Genomic DNA, 19,384 nt, shown 5'->3' with positions numbered 1-19,384 from the left:
AAATTGCCAACATCCGCTGGATCATCGAAAAAGCAAGAGAGTTCCAGAAGAACATCTTCTTCTGCTTTATTGACTATGCCAAAGCCTTTGACTGTGTGGATCACAACAAACTGTGGAAAATTCTGAAAGAGATGGGAATACCAGACCACCTGACCTGCCACTTGAGAAACCTATATGCAGGTCGGGAAGAAACAGTTAAACTGGACATGGAACAACAGACTGGTTCCAAATAGGAAAAGGACTACATCAAGGCTGTATATTGTCACCCTGCTTATTTAACTTATACACAGAGTACATCATGAGAAACGCTGGGCTGGAGGAAGCACAAGTTAGAATCAAGATTGCTGGGGAAAATATCAATAACCTCAGATATGCAGATGACACCACCCTTATAAAGTGGAGAGGAACTAAAAAGCCTCTTGATGAAAGTGAAAAAGGAGAGTGAAAAAGTTGGCTTAAAGCTCAACATTCAGAAAACTAAGATCATGGCATCCGGTCCCATCACTTTATGGCAAATAGATGGGGAAACAGTGGAAACAGTGTCAGACTTTATTTTTCTGGGCTCCAAAATCACCACAGATGGTGACTGCAGTCATGAAATTAAAAGACGCTTACTCCTTGGAAGGAAAGTTATGACCAACCCAGATAGCATATTAAAAAGCAGAGACATTACTTTGCCAACAAAGGTCCGTCTAGTCAAGACTATGGTTTTCCCAGTGGTCATGTATGGATGTGAGAGTTGGACTATAAAGAAAGCTGAGTGCAGAAGAATTGATGCTTTTGAACTGTGGTGTTGGAGAAGACTCTTGAGAGCCCCTTGGACTGCAAGGAGATCCAATTAGTCCATCCTAAAGGAGATCAGTCCTGGGTGTTCATTGGAAGGACTGATGCTGAAACTCCAATACTTTGGCCACCTCATGAGAAGAGTTGACTCATTGGAAAAGACACTGATGCTGGGAGGGATTGGGTGCAGGAGGAGAAGGGGACGACAGAGGATAAGATGGCTGGGTGGCATCACCCACTTGATGGACATGAGTTTGAGTAAACTCCGGGAGTTGGTGATGGACAGGGAAGCCTGGCGTGCTGCGATTCATGGGGTCGCAAAGAGTGGGATACGACTGAGCAACTGAACTGAACTGGCTCAACAGCGAGGAGGAAAAGAGACAACAGAGGTTAAGTGCACTTAAAGCAGAGGGCTCAACTCACTGGTGGTCCAAGTAGGACACTGAAGCTCACAGAATTTAAATGATGGAGCCAAGAGCACACAGCTAATAACCACCAACACCAGAATTCAAACACAGGCTATTAGGCCTTAAAAGCCTAAAATCTATTATTATTGCTTCCCCTAAATATTTGATATATCAGATGCATGTATTCATTAATCCATCACTCGCTCACTCGTTCAACACTGAGTTCCTATCACACGCAAGCAAGGCTATGCATCCTGTCAGCAAGGAAACTGGAAACATGAACCACATTACCAGCCAGGAGACGAGGAGTAAACCACCAGCTCTTAAATGTGTACTTTGTTCACACCGTTACAGAAGTCCTAGCCTATACAAAGAAGGCTCAAGGCTTCCACATGACAGAATGAAAACCCGAGAGCTTTTTGCTACTACCTGTGTTACTACAACCTCTGGTGAGACGGAACACAGCACTTGTGCCAAAACACACACCACCCACCTGATGTAATTCCAGTAGTTAAAATATGAACGTGTAAGCCTGCCCGGTTTGACCTATTTTATAATTATTCTTTTTTTTTTAATTGGCAAATGCTGAGAGACCAATATGAATGTGAGAAGGATCTATGCAGCATCGAAAGCATTTTAACTTCAAAACCAGCTGGGAACTAGCAACACAGAAAAAACTCTTATTTAAAGTAGTAGTGATACTACTACTAAGTAGAACTACTTATTTAAAGTAGTAGTGAAGATAACCAAGAGAAAAACATCTAGGCCCCCTGAGGTTACAAAGCTATGGATTACATAAGATACTTGACTAAAAGAACTGACTGCTATGCTTGAGGAAAATAATTTATAATTCTTACTTCTAGTAAGAAAAGGACAATTTAAACAAAACACTTCTATCTCAACTATTATTTGTTTTTGCATTTGACAGCGTGTTGCATCTAAGGAAAAACAGCGATTCTTGCACTTTTTAAAAAATACGAACATTAAAAAAAAACAAAAAAAAAAACAGAATTTCAACTTTGAAGCAGAGGTTGACACAAATGGCCAAGTAGTTTACTTAAAGACACAAAGAGAGCAAGATATAAAAAACCAGGATGCAGTAGGGACCCACTGCAACCAGAAAACACACTCCTTAACTAATGGACACAGCTGGTTTGCCACTCAGCTTCGCCAACTGAGAGGAAAGATCAATTGATTAACTGCTGCCTAAGCTACTGATTTTTCCAAAGCAACCAAAGACTTAAGACACATACACACAAAACACAACAACTACCAATTTTAAAACGTGGCAACTAATTAGGAATTTTTAAAAAACCACGTGAGCAAAACAAATCATATCTCAGGTCTAAATTTAGCTTATAAGCCCCCAAGTGGTATCACCAACTCAATGGAGGTGATTCTGAGCAAACTCCAGGAGATGGTGATGTACAGGGAAGCCTGGCGTGCTGCAGTCCATGAGGTCACAAAGAGTGGGACACAACTGAGCAACTGAACATCCGGCTTCTATCTTACAGTACTAGTTTTCTTATTAAATTGTATGTACTCATTTAGGATATATAGCATATTTATATGATTCAAAAAGTTAAACTATATAAACACGTCAAAAACTTAAACTGAAATGTTTCAAACTTATGACACAATCTATACCAGTTCCCACCCCATGCTCCCAACTTCACAAAGTAAAAGCTCTTCCAATGTACACAAGCAGCTAAATGGCTAAATCTTACCTGGTGTCTCTTCCTTTTTCAAGAAAAAGAACTCCAATTCTACTTATCCACTGTATTAAAGGCACAATTCTGATCTTAAAATAAATTTTCCCATACAAGGGAAAAACCATACGGTTCCGAATTCTTTTTACTTAATAACTCCCTTGGTAATTTCACATATACCATTAGCTTCCTTGTTCTCATCGTGTACAGTTTTAGGTATGTGGATTTGATTGATCTTAGGAACACAAAAATCTAAATCACCAAGGAGACTGAGGATTAGTTCCTACACATGGGAAAGGATTTGCTCCACAGCTGGAAAGGAATTCTACCAGCAGTTCTCACAATAGGACACTTTAGGCTGCAATAAATCAGAAATCTTCTTATAGAAGTTTCAATTTGTTGAGAAAAATGGTCTCAATAACTTAAAAGACCTAGCTGAACAGGAAGACAGCAACATTAAGCTATAATCTTATAGTCTACAAGCTGCTTTACCTATGAGACATATACATTTAGCAGTGTGAACATGAAATCTTGTAAATAGCTTCCAGTATCAATAACTTCCTTTTTCACTGAGGAAGTCATAATGATAAAACTTTCCACTTACCTAACCTCTGAGAAAATTCATAAAATTTCTTTAATTTGCCTACTAGTGGAACAACTGCACCCCATGCCTTCTCTTGTAACTTCTCGTCTGCTGGATGCTGGATTGCCTTCAAAATCCAAAGAATAAAAATAATCAAGATTTATTAAAAAATCATAACAGTATTATTTTTACATTAAAATATAGGTTTTGGCAAACACAGGGAATTCTGGTATAGTCTATGAAACTCAGTATAATGGATCCAGGAGAGCTGAAACTGGCCTTCTCAACTCCAGGGGTACTTTAAACCTAGTGTAATAGTTTTCATCACCCTTGCAATGGATATGGATAGAAGAGAATAAGAAATGACACAATGTATGTTTGTCAGGTATATTATGCCTTGATACCTGTTAGAATCTAAAATTTAGACTCTCAAATCTAGAACCAAATAAAGATACCATTTTATATTGTTTCCCATATCACAGACAAGCTTTCTTAGAAATTCTTTAAGAACTGTTTTAGTGGAATAAAAGGAACAAAAAAGGCAGGTGATAAATAAGACCCATTCTGGGGAAAAGGCTAATAAATGCTCAATAATTCAAATTCTAAGGCCCAACCTAGCTTTAAAAAAGCTATCAAATACCGAAGAACCTAAACCAACCTGAAAATGTGATTTAGAAATTGTCACTTATCCCTTCCCTATAATTAAAACCCTATTCTGGAATCTAAATTTTTTTAGGTTTTCTTGAAGAAGGTGAAAAAGTTTCTAATGTTAAAGGGGAGAAAATAAAACATAATCTGGAGACTCTATTGTAAATATGAATATGCTCTTTCTCTGCCCAGTCTTCCAAGTCATTAGGCAATCATTTGTAAGCACAGAGGGCTAGTCCCAAAGAAATGTATATTATTGATTTCATCTTCCTTTCGCTTACAGATGCTTTTCTTCACTTTTTGTCCATAAAAGTCTGGTCTGCTTTTTCTAACATCTTCACATGAGCTAAACATTCCCTCTGAAAGGTGAAGCACCTGTTCACAACATCATCAGAAGATAATGGCACATTCAGATTTCCCCAAGACACTAGTACTCTGACTCCATCCATACAAAACCAGAAGGAAACAAATAAAACTGAAACAAGATAGATTTAGAAGATGCTTCAGGGCTTCCCTGGTGGCTCAGAGGTTAAAGCGTCTGCCTGCAATGCAGGAGGACCTGGATTCGATCCCTGGGCGGGGAAGATCCCCTGGAGAAGGAAATGGCAACCCACTCCAGTATTCTTGCCTGGAGAATCCCATGGACGGAGGAGCCTGGTGGGCTACAGTCCACGGGGTTGCAAAGAATCGGACATGACTGAGCGACTTCACTTTCACTTTCAGATAAATTAGCAACAAGCTAAATTAGTGGGCTATATACATTGTTTAAGCAAACTGCCTTATAAGCTTTTTTACAGAAACAAATAGGAGTCTGAAATGAATCTCACTTATACGACTATTTAGAAATAATGTTATGTTAAAGAAAACTGGACTTTACAACATCTAACAATCCTTATTTCACATTATGTTAATATGACTATTTCAAAGGGACTGTGGTATTATTCTGATGTGCATGAAACAATCCTTTTAGTCTTTAAGCCAAATCTCAACGGTTTTATATCTAGTAGTAAAAATTTGTTCATTTTATTATTTGGGAAATAAGCAAACAGATAAAAATTTTAAATGCATTTTCTTCTCTTCAGAAGCCTATCCAATCTCTCTTGCAAGAATTTAAACACAATTTTCTAAATACCAACTCATTCTCATAATATTAAAATGCTCCAGCAAATGTCACTCACTGTTAAGAGTGAACAGAGTTAACTATTTCCCTGGGTGTGCCTTGCCTGGATTTAGAACCGAAGACACTGGTTGCTCTTCTACGACAACTGTTTATGGTTCTCCTTATACTTGTGACTCTCCTCTCAGATCAGTTCCACTGCTGTCAGAGAACACTTTTGACATAGCACCTATATCATAGTCCAATGTGAAAAAGGGCACTCAGTGAGATGTCAAGCCTTTTTAAAAAAAAAAGCGATGGCCTCCATTAAAAAAAATAACATGCAAAGTGCTATGGCAAAAGAGTACAGGGAAATAGATTATTGGGATTTGAAGGAAGGCTAGGAACTGAGCAGGAAAAGAAAAAAAGAAGTGCAATGTTCCAGACAAAAACAAAGGCAAGGAACTGTACATGTGCAAGACATTCAGAAACGAGCAGTCCAGTGTAGGAGAGGTGAGAAGCACAGAAGCAGGGGAGGCTGTCATGGAGCAGGCATTGTAACTTATTTTCAAAAATGTTAAAATGTTTGATATACCAAAACATTAGCAGAAAGTTCTTATTTCCCTCTCTAGTGGTTTATTCCAGAGAATAAGCTTTGTTTATTTAATAGATTCTTTCTTAAAAAAATTATCTTATTTATTTATTTGACTGTGTTGGGTGTTAGTTGCAGCACACGGGATCTTTGCTCTTAGCTGTGGCATGTGGGATCCAGTTCCCTGACCAGGGATCATACCCAGGCCCCCTGCTACTGGAAGCACAGAGTCTTAGCCACTGGACCGCCAGGAAGTCAGTAGATTCTATCTTAAATCAAATTTTATTCTCCTTTAGAGTCGTGTTTAATAAAGCACTATTTAAACAAATATATATATATATATAATTCACATCATTAGCATGGTAATAACAGTAAACTCTCAGTCTATCTTCTCTGTGTCAGCTTCTATGTGTCTCTTCTGATAGATTATCTAACTCTATCCTCAAAACAACTCTATGAATTGCTTCCAAATTTTTGCTATGATGAATAAGGCAGCCATAAAGATTTTTACATTCACCTCCCCCTTGAATGACAGCCTTCTGGAGAGTGTTTTCTAAAATTAATATCTGACAGAAGAGTACATATAATTTTATAGATCTGATTTTACACCTTGTCAAACTGACCTCCAAAAAGACAATGATTCTATAATGCCACTTGCATTGATTAAGACCATTTCTTTAAAAAAAAAAAAAAACCTGTTTCTTCATAAACCAACCTCCATTAAACTTTAACCACTTTGTTATTCTATCATGTGCCTTCTCAAAAGGTAGAATGGTTGTTCTACTAAGTCAATTAAGTCTTCACACTGACCTATGACAGTCTCAGTAGTCACATTTGTTCTTTTTACATTTGATTTATACTCAGCTTGGTATGTTTAGAAAACTTGAAATTCACAGAAATGGTTACATGCCTTCATTTACTGAAATTGTAAGGTTTTACCTAAAGCCAATGCTAATGGCAAGATTAGTCTTCTTGCATTTATTCAACAGTCACTAACTGCTTACCAAGCACTATACTAGGTGCTGACAGCACAAAAGTAAGAAAGAAACCTTCCTCAAGCTAGAAGGCTCAAGAAATAGACATCATATCTCAGTGATTTAAAAAAAAAAAAGTGGTGGCTACCATAAAAAAAAAAAAAGTGCCAAGTGCTATGGCAAAAGAGTATAGGGAAGTAGAAGATTACTGGGATTTGAAGGAAGGATAGGAACTGAGCAGGAAAAGAAAAAAAGAAGTGCCATGTTCCAGACAAAAACAAAGGCAAGGAACTGTACATGGGCAAGACGTTCGGGAAACGAGCAGTCCAGTGTAGGAGAGGTGAGAAACACAGGAGCAGAAGGTCAGGAGAAACTGAAACGACAAAGTGTAAGCTATGCCTTCAAAAAATACAATGAGAAAAGAGACCAGAGGCCAGGAAGTTTCTTTGGGTAGTACTGGACACCTGAGTGTATGTGTGCACGTGTGGGGAAGAACTCAGTAAAAGAAAAAGATGCAATTAAGAGAAGGAAATTAAAAGAGTAAAGTTTCAGAGGAGGGTAGAGAACAACAGTAGAGAAGTTAGTCTTGGTAAGAAGTAGGCACATGGCTTCTTCTGGGAGGAAAAAAAAAAATAAAACAGAAGAAATAGAAAAACAGATGGATGATAACCTGGATAAGTTCAGAGGTTTGAGAGAAGAAAGCTGAGGGATACCACACCATACACTTGCTCTCTGGTGGCATCAGACACAGTTGAGGGGGTCCAGACCACAAAGATGGTTTTGGCTTTCTCCTAGGAAGCTTAGGAGGAGCAGAATGACAGACTGGCAGAACAGAAAATCCATAGAATGCTCGACGTTCTCCCCTCCAAAAACAGTATGAACAGCACCCCCATGGATACTGTAAATTTCAGGTATGAGAGTAAGCCAAAAGAATTCTCTTTTTAATATATATAAATTACGTAGTTATAGAATCCTGTTTTCTGTTTACCCTTCTATCACTGCAACCACTTCTGAAATAATGCAAGTGATCTTCCTTTAAATAACTCTGACTATGCAAATAGACAATACAGGAAACAAGAGAGATTAAAAACAGGGACAGTAATTTTCACCTCCCGTATTTCATGGCCAGCTCCTCTATACGACTGCAAGTCCTCCAGGATGCCTTCTGCATCTTTTAGAACCACATTCACCTGGTTATAAATTTCCTTCTCAGACTCTGTCGGCTGGGCATCTAAATAGCAGGAAAGCACAAGAAAATTTACAGTCACATGATTTTTTTAAGTACATGTATAATAACTCAAGTATTAAATAATCCAAAAATAAATAGTCTAAAAAGTTGGTTTGACTTAACATTTTTCCCAATGCTAACTTCACACTTCTTATAAAAGACTGACCATTTTTACAGAGTTCTGTATTTGAATAACTAGCCTCAAGTTGGTAAATATCATAGAGAAGCAAGGGAACATCAAACATCACTATTCGAGTTACAAATCATGATGTGTTATATTAAACAAATGAGAGTTATAAGTCAAAAATTTTAATTGTCAGTGTATACTCACTGTTTCTGCTATACTCACCACTAACAGTAATGACTGAAAATGCATGGGTAACCATCTATTTAACTTAACAGAAATGAAAGACTAACTAATGTAGCTGGCTCATCTACAGTTTAAGACAAACTACTTTCCTTTAAAATAAAGTTCACTTTAATGACTGAGTTTTGATATAAAAAATTAGAAACTAAGAAAAAAGACTTTAGTGGTTCTAAAAACCACTTTATACACTGACCAGTGAACTTCTCTGCTGATGAACAAAAGGTGCAGATTACTATGCAGAGGAGTTTGAGTTATGAAAGGACTCCAGAATTACCAGGCTACTAAAAACTAGATACTTAAAGACACAATATTATCACTGAAATTTTGAAATACTAATGCAAAAACTGAGTTTCTATATACTTGGGACTGAGTGAGAAGAAAAATGAAGGGGGAATTATAAAAAGCATAGTTAGGAACACAAACATATGGGCACTTCCACCATGTGTGGCATTAGCCACAAAACAGAAGTGTTGATAGATGAGTAATTCTGGATTTCTCTGTTAAGGCTTGAGGTGACAAAAATCCTGTTTTTAATACCCTGGTCATTTGTTTCGCTAAGGATAAGTCTTTTTTATTTAATACATTTGATTTTTGGTGGGGGAAAATGAAGGAAAAAGATGTTCTGTGAGGAATCTGAGTTTTTCATAAATCTTTCCAACTAGACTATATTCAAGACTACAGACAAGGCAAAAAGCACTTAAAATAATAAACATTATGATTACCATAATGTTTTAGAGAGCAATTGTGGTGTCAGAATTCCTCCATGTTAAAATTTTCTCTTACACTCTGGAGGGTAGGGGAGGCAGACCAAATTTATAATATGAATTAAGAACATTTCTCATAAATATCATTTACCAATCATATAATACTAGAACCTAGACTTTTCTGCACATACTTCACCTCCCCATAAATATACAAAGATCTATTTATTCCTTTCCTTAAAATTTTTTTAAAAACTTAGCTCACACACGAAACTGGGAGTCCAGGTGCCTAAAACCTGGAACTTCACTTTGTGCTTAAGGCAAGTCATAATTCAATTCATCTATTAAACTCACCAACTAGTCAAAAATACATCTTTGATCAGCAATCACAGTACCAGACTTCAATTTCAACATACTTAACACAGTGCTACAGCAGCAGTAACGTTCACATGCAAAGCCAACCTAAGAGTTTGTCTTCTCAGGTCTGCTTCCTCATTTTAAGTCTCCTTTCAGAAATCATGCACTTTTTTTCAAAGAAACTGCTATGACAAATTACACAAGAGGAGTCAACTGAAAAATTTAAGACTCCGTGTCCAAAGCTATAAAGGTATTACTAGGAGCAAATACTGATATTATAGCTAAATGATTTTTTAAAAATCAAAGTTTGTCATTTAGCAGTAATATTTTTTCATTTAGCCAGACCATATTCTCCACTCATAATTAGACACACACTAAAAAAAAAGTACACCTCAGTTATAACTTTTTATACTTACACCAGATGCAGTAGAGAAAAATTTTACATGCAAAAAACAGCAGTTTTATACTTTCCATATGAAATTATGAAACTACAGACATAACATCAATAGTAGACACGTATCATAGTTTGAATTCATGAAGTGGGAATTCATGACAAAGGACAATATTTTGACTATTATATATTAAAAGATATTTGTGAAGTTTGAAAACACTAAGCTATGTATTTTGGGTATGGTAACTAGCTGTTAACAGAAAAATATGACAGAGAATTATATACAAAAGAAATATTATCAAGGAGATTTAAATAGACCTTGGAAGTGGTTAATCATTATTAAAGGTTTAATAAGTACCAAGAAATTTAAAAATAAAGGAGAAGATTCCAGTTTCCCTTAAGGGTGGAAAAAATACCCAGCACCGCACTGATTAAACATGTTTTAGACTGTCACAGGAAAGTCACATTTATAATTTTGAAAGCTGCTGAAGACTGCTGTAGAAATGAAGACAAACAGAAAAGAGCAGACAGGTAAGCACTACTTTACTGACAGCAAGTCATGCAAAAGGGTGAAATACTCAGGAGGGGAAAGGACTGTATAAAATAAAGCATTTTTCCCCAAAATGGGATCAACCAAGACTTGTCACTTTGATTTCTCATAGCAAAAAATGAAAAATTTAATTACTTGAGGAAAAACATATCATAAGCTTAGCCAATAACAAAAGGACATTCATTTGATTGCAAAATGTTATCTACTACTGAGAGTAGGCATAGTGATTACTCATCAAGCTTAGTTTTAAAAGCTGTTCAAGGGAAATTAAAGCATGTTTCAGTTGCTCTTACTATTTGAAGGTAAAATTAATTATTTTAATAATTTCACACCAGTTTCCTACTGAAGAGTCACTGAAAGTAACTGCTAAAATTGAAGTTGTTATGGTACAGAGGCAAAGATAAGCTACAAAAGGAAAAAAAATTTGTAACATAAAAATTGTAACTGTGATAAGAGGTCTTTCTGCTTTAATCTCATTCATTCATACAGTAAATGTTTATAATCCCACTGAGGCAGAGTATGTACAGTACATACCACTGTTCAGTATATAAACTTAGTACCTAGTAGATTTTTAATAATAAATAATTGTTGAATGAATGATAAGGTATAGATTCATAAATATGCTCTAGCATGTGTTAAAGCATTTTTACATCTAAACAAATATAACCCTACATCATTTTAGAAAAATAAATATAACAAAATGCCATCAGAAATTTCAAAGTACAGGGCAAAAGCAACTGAAAATATATAAAAGGTAAAATGGAAAAACCAAAGACTAAGAGAGTGGGTACTATCAAATTTTTTTTTGACTGGGGGGAGAGGAGAACAGGAAACACAAAAGACACAAGAATTCGAAGAAAAGTATGACTAAGTGGAAAGGCTCTATAACAAAGAATTAGAGAAAGTAAGAGTCTATTTCTCACAAATAACCACCTACATTTACTCTCCTATTTGGTCTACCTGGAGTTACACGAATCAAGGTTAACTAATGAACACTGAGCTTCTGTGACGATGAAGCACCTTGCTAAGGTTGGGAAGGGACATAAAAGTCCCTCTTCTCGCAAGAGACAACTGCGTGAACTAGTACACAAAGTAGTTACTCAGGCTAAAGATCTGTCATTAGAAGGAGCTATCAATTAACAGCGTCATCATAAAATAAGAAATTTCAAGAACTAGAAGAGACTGTACAGGCCCCAATTCAGTGCTTTTAATATGCTGTCATTAGCATAACTGCCACCAAATTTTACGGGGCAACTCTACATATTAATTAAACCACTATTCTTAAAATAAAATCATATAGGGATAATTTGTTTTAAGAAAAAGACCCTCTTTCTAGTACCTCGAGTAGATAATACACTTCACTGAACACAGAATGTCATTTCATGCCTCAAGGCTTTTTTTAAAAAAACATGTTGTTCCTTTTTCTCCACAACATCCTGCACTAAATTAGCATGAAACATTCTTATCACCCTTCACAACCCAACTCTAATATCACTGTCAGGAATTCTTCCATCGTGTCCAATCCACTCACAGGTAAAGTTAATCCCTTTCCTGACCTATATACTTTGAATGATGTAAATAATTAGCTTGCATTTCTATCTATTCTACTGGATTGAGAACTCCCCAAAGGTGAGGGTTGTTTGTTAGTTATCTTGGCATCCCCAGTATCTACTGGCTGGCACACACGAGGCAAGCTGAAGTGAAAAACTGTGTGTGTGCAAGCACATATATTAAGGGATAATGATGTACTTTAAAGACAGTCTTCATTTTGTAAAATATAGGGGTCCATTAAATCATAGTTCAAAATTACTAGAATAGTTAATTTTTATACAGTTTGATGCAAAATGCCAATATATCTGTCTGTATGGTATTGTTTCTATAGCTGCCCGACCATGGAGATGCATGGAGATGGTAGGCTTAACCAATTAGAATGATGATGAGTAAAGCTAAATTATTCTGGTAACCTAAATATTACAGTTTATCTAGAAATAAATAATGTATTAAACACTGTTTAATAACAGAATATGACTTTATTCTCATCAACCTATGAACTGGCAAATCAACTGTGTTGGCAATTTTGAATCTGGTATAAAACAGTTAAAAAGGAAGGAAGTTTCAAGGGGTCACTATAGTAGCTGAATGATAAAATACACTTTTACAAATGCACATTTCCAAAAAGAAGATAAATATGCAAATAGATGAGAGATAAAACTGAATAAGACAACTCTGATATTAGATTCAAAAGAAAACATATTTACAAAATGTAACAGAATTAACAGGACAAACTCTGAAGTAGTTTGCAGTCTGTTTTCACTACATTTCATTTATAGGTTACCAGTAAGTGTCAAAAGTTTTACATTGGCTGATATAAGCAACAAATACTTAATTTATATCTGCCTTTAGGAAGTTAACACTTTATATGTAGTTCTTCATTGTTGGTTATTCTTGTTATTAATCTTAACCTCCTCCTGCTACTACATTAGCTATTTAAAACTTAAGGATAATGATCCAAACCCCCACAGATTAGAAAACCAAGATCAAATAATATTTTGAAAACTACAGTAAATTCATGCTTCTCACTTGACCACAACATAATGCTAGGTTTATAAAAAGATCAAGTGCCAAGTCTTGAACAAGATCTTGACTGTATCAAAGCCAAGATTCTGCAAATGTAAGGAACTTGAGACAAAGATAAAAAGGAGACAGAATAGCAGAAAAATATACAACAGCAAGTTTGAAACAGATGCAAGTAAACTAAAATACAGCTCTAATGTAAGCTGCCTCATCTGAAAGAATAATCCTCAAATCAGCAAACTGCTCAATATCCCCAAGCTGATTAAAATTCATGCTAAACATGCATTTAAAATAGCATTGTTAAATTGTTGAGAAGGGTCAAGAAAACTAACATTCAATAACATCGTTCCCTAAAAACCAAACAATATGGTCCTGATGTTGACATTACTACTCTTCACTGGCCTGCAGAGTATGCAAACTGTCAGTATGAAACATCAATAGGAATGTAGTAAAAGTGGAAAAATATCAGAGACCACAGACTGCCCCATCAAATGGAGACAAACTATAAATTAATGTGCTCATATGATCTGTCCTTATTTAAAGAAAAAAAATACAAATTATTCATAAAATAGGATGAACTGTATAATATCACATAAACTGAAGTTGATGGAAAAAATGCAACATCTCTGGGGGGATTTATTTTAAGGGATTTGTTTTAAAACTCATAAAATATCTTAAATATGTAAAAATCTGTTCAAATGTTTTAATCTCAGATGAAAATGCAAGTGGTAACGTGATTTATAACCTAAAGGCTCTTCACCCTTTCCTAACAATTTTCTAATGATCAGTTAAAATAGCAACATTCACACTAAAACACCAATTGAATATCATTGTTCCCAATTTGACAACCAGACAAGCTAAAGCAATACTGCCAGCCAAAAAAGCAAAAGCTTTTCAACATGCACAGAGGTCAATGACACTTACCTGCCACTCTTAGACCATATTACAATAGGTCATGCAACATAAAACAAACAGAAGGCAAATTACTTAAAGGTCTGTGAACCCATTATTTTTCTTTTTATTTAGAGTTAGAAAAAAAGTGAATTCCTGAAATAAATACATATAATAAATTTAACTTTTAAAATCAGTTATCTGCAAAGATTAAATAATTAAGGTTCACACTTACCTTTTAATATTATGCCCAAACTACTGAGCTTTGAATGGCCTTCATGAACAGATTTTGTATTCAAATTATTTCAATAGGTACATAGAGTAATTGAAACCTAATCAATTTTTCTCAACTACAGTAAAATTTTCCCAAAATATTGCTTCTAATTAACAAATCTTGAAGCAGCATATCCTTTCCACCAAAATCTCTTCATAAAAATGTTTTCAGAGCATCTCAAATGTTTTTACTAGAGATCTCAAATTATAAATTAATGTCCAACTAAGAGATATAAATCTCTTATAAAAATTCAAGTAAAAACATTATCACAATTTAATCTATAAAATATGACTTCCAGTTCTAGAAGGCACAAGAAGTTTTACTCAAACAATTCATAGCTCAGTCATGCAAAGCAAAAGTTAAAAAGATGGCAAAGTGGAAACATTCATTTAGTGCAAGACAAACGCAGTCTACTGCAGGCAAAGAAAAATAGATATAAAATCATCTTCTCACTTTCAAAATCAAGGAAAAAATTTGGCCCCTGCTCAAGGTCTGTGCATGTCAAAACTTTAAGAAGATTCCCCATGTTAAGGTACCTGTCAAGACAAGAATGAGAAAAGAGAAAATATCCCTTTATAAAGAAGAACATCTGAAATTTAACTTAAAAAAAAAATCGTAACAGGGAAAATGTTCATTAGGCCATGAATTCGTCCTTCAGGTTACCCAGACTGTGCTCGGGCAGACAGCAAAGCGGGGTCTCCAGGTGCTGACATGGAGGACCTAGAGGTGAAATGTAGTTTTCCTGTACACAATGGCACAACTGTTGCTCTACTTCTTCTTAAAATTCTCCCAAGTTTCATTAATGGCCTTATAATGAAAAATTCTTTAAGTATTCCAATAGTGCTAGTATTCTGAAAAAGAAATTTCTGATCAAGAATTATTCACAGGTAATCTTGTTTAATATTGCACTGAAACAACAATTTATTTTAAAGCCAAATATTAAGAATTTTGGCCACAGCTCACCTTTGCTTTCATCTTAAGAGTAGCAGAATATCAGACTACTTCCTGTATGCCATTCAACAAAGCACGTATTTCTAATCAAATTTGGATTCTCAATAATTTGTGGAAGTTATTTAAAGAATTGATTCTGGATATGCAGCACAACTCTGATCCTTCATATGAACAGAATTACTATAGGGTTATAAGCAACCAGATTGCTGGGCAGTCACTGAGGCATACTATTAGAATGTTCATCATAAGGCTAGCTGCTTCATGGACTAATGAAAGGACAGCACTGGCTACACACTCAACATGATTCGGCAAATGAAAAACTAAATTATACATATGATGGTGATGTTTGCCTACGATTAAGAAAAAAAGTCATGCAAATTTTGTGTGATCCCCGTGATTTTATTAACAAAGCTGGCCTTCACTGTGGTGTGAGTATTAATTTATCTTTCACCTTTACCATTATGCACCAGCCGTGAGGGGCTATGAGACTTACTTTCAAAGTCCAAGAAAAAATGTGCTGCATTGTGGTCTATGTCCCTGGTTAGCACCTTAATGAGATTACCCATGCCAGCAAACCTAAAAATAAAAATGGCAACATTGTTTAGTTCCAGTAAAAAAGTTTTAAGCAGAGGCCTGGGATTCGGCAAAGGCTGGCTTGCTCATAATTACCAACAGGTGCAGGTTTATATGCTTCTGGCATTGAAAATTTGGAACAACAAAAGCACATTTGGCTCTGAGTTTATAGCTCTTGTCCCTCTTTCCCATATATCCAAAAATTTACATAAAGCAAAACTGGAAAGAAAGATTAGATTTTTACGTTTAACTTACAATAGTTACATTTCATTAACATCTATGCTAAGTGTTACTCCTTTAAAATGCTTAAGGCATATATTCTCAATTTAAATTAACATTAAGAATAGATTTCTCACCTAAGGAAATACTGAGACCATTATTTTTAAATATTGGGGATATTTTACCTCTTGTAGAAGCAAATCCTATTAGGAGTATAAGGAAGACAGTATTCAAACCACACTTAACCATTAAAGACTGAAGGGAGATATCAATTAATGACTCATTTTTAAAATTTTACCATACATAAACCAGTATTTCTACATTTTCTATATTTCTAAGATTAATCAAACTTTTTATTATTTAACTCATAGGTTGATTATTCAACAATATCAACTGTACACAAAGTATGTAACTTAGAAGTTAACACAGCAAACCAACACAAAGGGAGCCAGTAAATATTACAATTCTTTAACTTTGCAGAGGAAAAATAATGCACTGATGTAAACCTTGCCCAAGAATTTGCCATGACTCAGTGGGGATGAAGGTGTAAGGAGGGGTCAGGATCCTCCAGGAAATCAGATTCACACCTTGAAGATGTAGCAGCTATAGGGAAGGCAGTCTAAGGCACCACCAACAGACCATCCCCTCCCCTCCTCTAAGCTCCATACTTTCTCTCCAAATATGGAAGCTCTGGTAAAGGTAAATGAAGTGAAATACAAAGTAACTATTTCTATCGATGAAAGAAAACACCTTATTGCTTGAGCCCTGTTACAAAAAAGTCTGGAAAGAGTCAGCACCAGTGTCCTGCGCGGTGCTCCCTTCCTCCACCTACTCTCTGGGCACTGGCACACGTTCCTAACTCTAAGCTTCCCAAAGAGGAAATCAGAGTCTGCGTGTGATGGCTACTCACTTTACAGACCAAAGTCCGATGAACTGGAATACACTTCTTAGAAATGTTAAAAGCAGCCTAGTTTATTCACAACAATGGTTAACAATGAAGGGACCCGTCTCTTAAAATAATGCCCCGTATGGCAGCAATAGGGATCTATGTTATTTTTGACACTAAAATTCCTATTACACAGAATTTCACTGAAAGGATTTTGTACAATGTATGACACAGATGGACTGTCTGAGATTAAAACTAAAAGAGAAAAATTTCATCTTAATTATCTTCTACACTGTGAAAAGTTTAATAATACCAAGCTTTTATATACAAGAAAAAATAAAACATCCAAAGAATGACCTCAGAGTATTACTAAATCTATGCAATAAATTTTTTAGGAACATTTGGGAAAAAACTATTTCACAGCTTCAACTTTCAAAACCTTTCAAATATATATGGAGTATCTGTTTCCAAACATGTATAAATTCTGTCACTAATAAGAACTAAGACCAAATATACAAAGAATTACCTACAGGTATCAAAACTTAAACCATAGATGGAAAATCTGCATGTGAAAGGACGGTAACTGTCTTTAAGAGGAAAAGGCAGCACGCCATTCGTTGTTAAAAGAGCTTAATCTATGGAATCAAATAAAAAGTTTAACTACCTAAAGAGCTGTTTGCCTTGAGGATAGTAGTCAACTTTTCTGGGACTCATTTTCCCCAGTAAAATACACATGTCACAGTAACCATCTTAAAAGGCCATCATGAGAGCTCAATGAGATTAAACACCAATTTCCTAGCACAGTGTATGGCCCACAGAAAGCATCCAATTAAAACGTTCCCTGTGGTAAAAACCAAAATTCACAAAGTAACTTAAAAAAAAAAAAAAGGCTCTGTTTCTTTTAATACAAACTACATTTTTTAAATCACAAAACCCATGGCCCACTTCTGTCAAGAGTATTGCTAAAATGCTGCCCTATAATTAGTCCTGTGAGACCACCACCAGGTAGAGGAAAGAGGGAGAAGACAGAGATCTAAGTGTCCTCACCTTAGCACTTGGATGCACACAGTGATCCTCAGGGAAAATACTGAAACTAGCCAAGTTTATCTGCTCCATTTTTCTACATCTCCTTCAGTGCATTTCTTCCACTACTTAGTCCTTCTTTCGAGGCACCCCAGCCTAACGTGCCACTAACACCCGTCACCCAGCATCATACTTGGTCTTGACCTATTCACTCTTCCCAAGTACACAAAGATTCAGAATCCTTTTCACGTCTTCATCCCAAAAAGTGACTCTTAGTTAGAAAATGGCCCAGTTTATCTAATACAGGTTTCTCAACCTCAGGACTACTAACATTTGGGGCCGAGTCTGGTGGCTCAGCTGGTAAAGAATCGGCCTGCAATGCAGGAGACCTGGGTTCGATCCCTGCATTGGGAAGATCCCCTGGAGAAGGGAACCCACTCCGGTATCCTGGCCTGGACAATTCCATGGACTGTATGTATGGTCCACAGGGTCACAGAGAGTCACACACAACTGAGAGACTTTCACGTTCATGCCGCTGTTGAGAGGGGTCGGTCTCACACTGGAAGGTCTTCAGCAGCACCTCGGGCCTCTATACACCAGATGCAGTACTAACTAACCCACCACACAAGCTGTGACAGACAGAAACGACCTGGAGAGCAGCAAATGTCTCCTGGGGGCAAACTGCACAGCACACAGACAATCTACATCATGTGTTTCTTTGAACAAAAACCCATGGAATTTTTCAAAGGTCTGAAAATGGTTCATTATAATACTATCAGTTGTCCTCTCTCTTAACGGTCTTCCCTGTAGCTCAAACGGTAAAGAATCTGCCTACAACGTAGGAGACCCAGGTTTGATCCCTGGATCAGGAAGATCCTCTGGAGAAGGGAATGGCAATCCACTCCAGTATTCTTGCCTAGAGAGTCCCATGGACAGTGGAGCCTGGTGGGCTACAATCCATGGAACTGCCAAGAGTCAGACTTGGGATGTAGGGATGTAGTGACTTAACACTACACTACATACTATCTTTTAATAAAGTCAAAGTTTTACTCACTCAGTCCTGTCCGACTCTTTGGGACCCCATGGACTGGAGCCCGCTAGGCTCCTCTGTCCATGGGACTCTCCAGGCAAGAATACTGAAGCAGGTAGCCAATCCCTTCTTCAGGGGATCTTCCCAACTCAGAGAACCTGGGTTCTCCTGCACTGCAGGCAGATTCTTTATCCTATGAGCCACCAGAAGCTTATTATTTTTAAATAATAAGCAAAAAAATTAAAACCATATTCCTGCTGTCTCACATAGTTTACAGTTAAAAGAAAAAAACTCTCTCCATCTCCAATGTGACTGATTTCAATACCTATGAGTATGCTGCTGCTCAGTCGCATCCGACGTGAGGTAACCCCGTGGACAGGCTCCTCTGTCTGTGTGATGCTTCAGACAAGAATCCTGGAGTCAGTGCCATTTCCCTCTCCATCTCCTCAGTGTGACTGATTTCAGTGACTATGACATAACAGTATTTGTCAGTTCTGTTGGGTACCAGACTGCCAGGGTTTTACCCCCACCCCACCCCCTGACAACTCTGCCACTTCTAAGCTTTGTGACTTTAGTC

The 19,384-nt window shown here is 36.5% G+C and overlaps 1 protein-coding gene across 7 annotated transcripts in view; it reads right to left on the bottom strand.

Annotated features, from left to right (window-relative positions):
* The window catches only part of CYRIB (CYFIP related Rac1 interactor B), a 143,092-nt gene that overhangs the window by 14,382 nt on the left and 109,326 nt on the right, over positions 1–19,384 (bottom strand). For 4 of the 7 annotated variants that reach the window (XM_043880548.1, XM_043880547.1, XM_043880550.1 and 1 more), the window contains 3 exons: positions 14,579–14,661; positions 7,902–8,023; positions 3,504–3,609 (listed from right to left, as the gene is read on the bottom strand). In XM_043880548.1, coding sequence (XP_043736483.1) covers positions 3,504–3,609; positions 7,902–8,023; positions 14,579–14,651 — 301 coding nt within the window. In that variant the 5' untranslated portion in view covers positions 14,652–14,661. Of the gene's footprint in view, positions 1–3,503; positions 3,610–7,901; positions 8,024–14,578; positions 14,662–15,569; positions 15,653–19,384 lie in introns of those variants that run through there. The other 3 variants (XM_043880551.1, XM_043880552.1, XM_043880546.1) reach the window with 3 other exon arrangements.

This window comes from Cervus elaphus, chromosome 21 (genome assembly GCF_910594005.1).
Source record: "Cervus elaphus chromosome 21, mCerEla1.1, whole genome shotgun sequence".
NCBI classification, from domain to species: domain Eukaryota; kingdom Metazoa; phylum Chordata; class Mammalia; order Artiodactyla; family Cervidae; genus Cervus; species Cervus elaphus.
The sequence above is the reverse complement of the archived record's forward strand: the minus strand, read 5'-3'. Positions and strand labels throughout refer to the sequence as shown.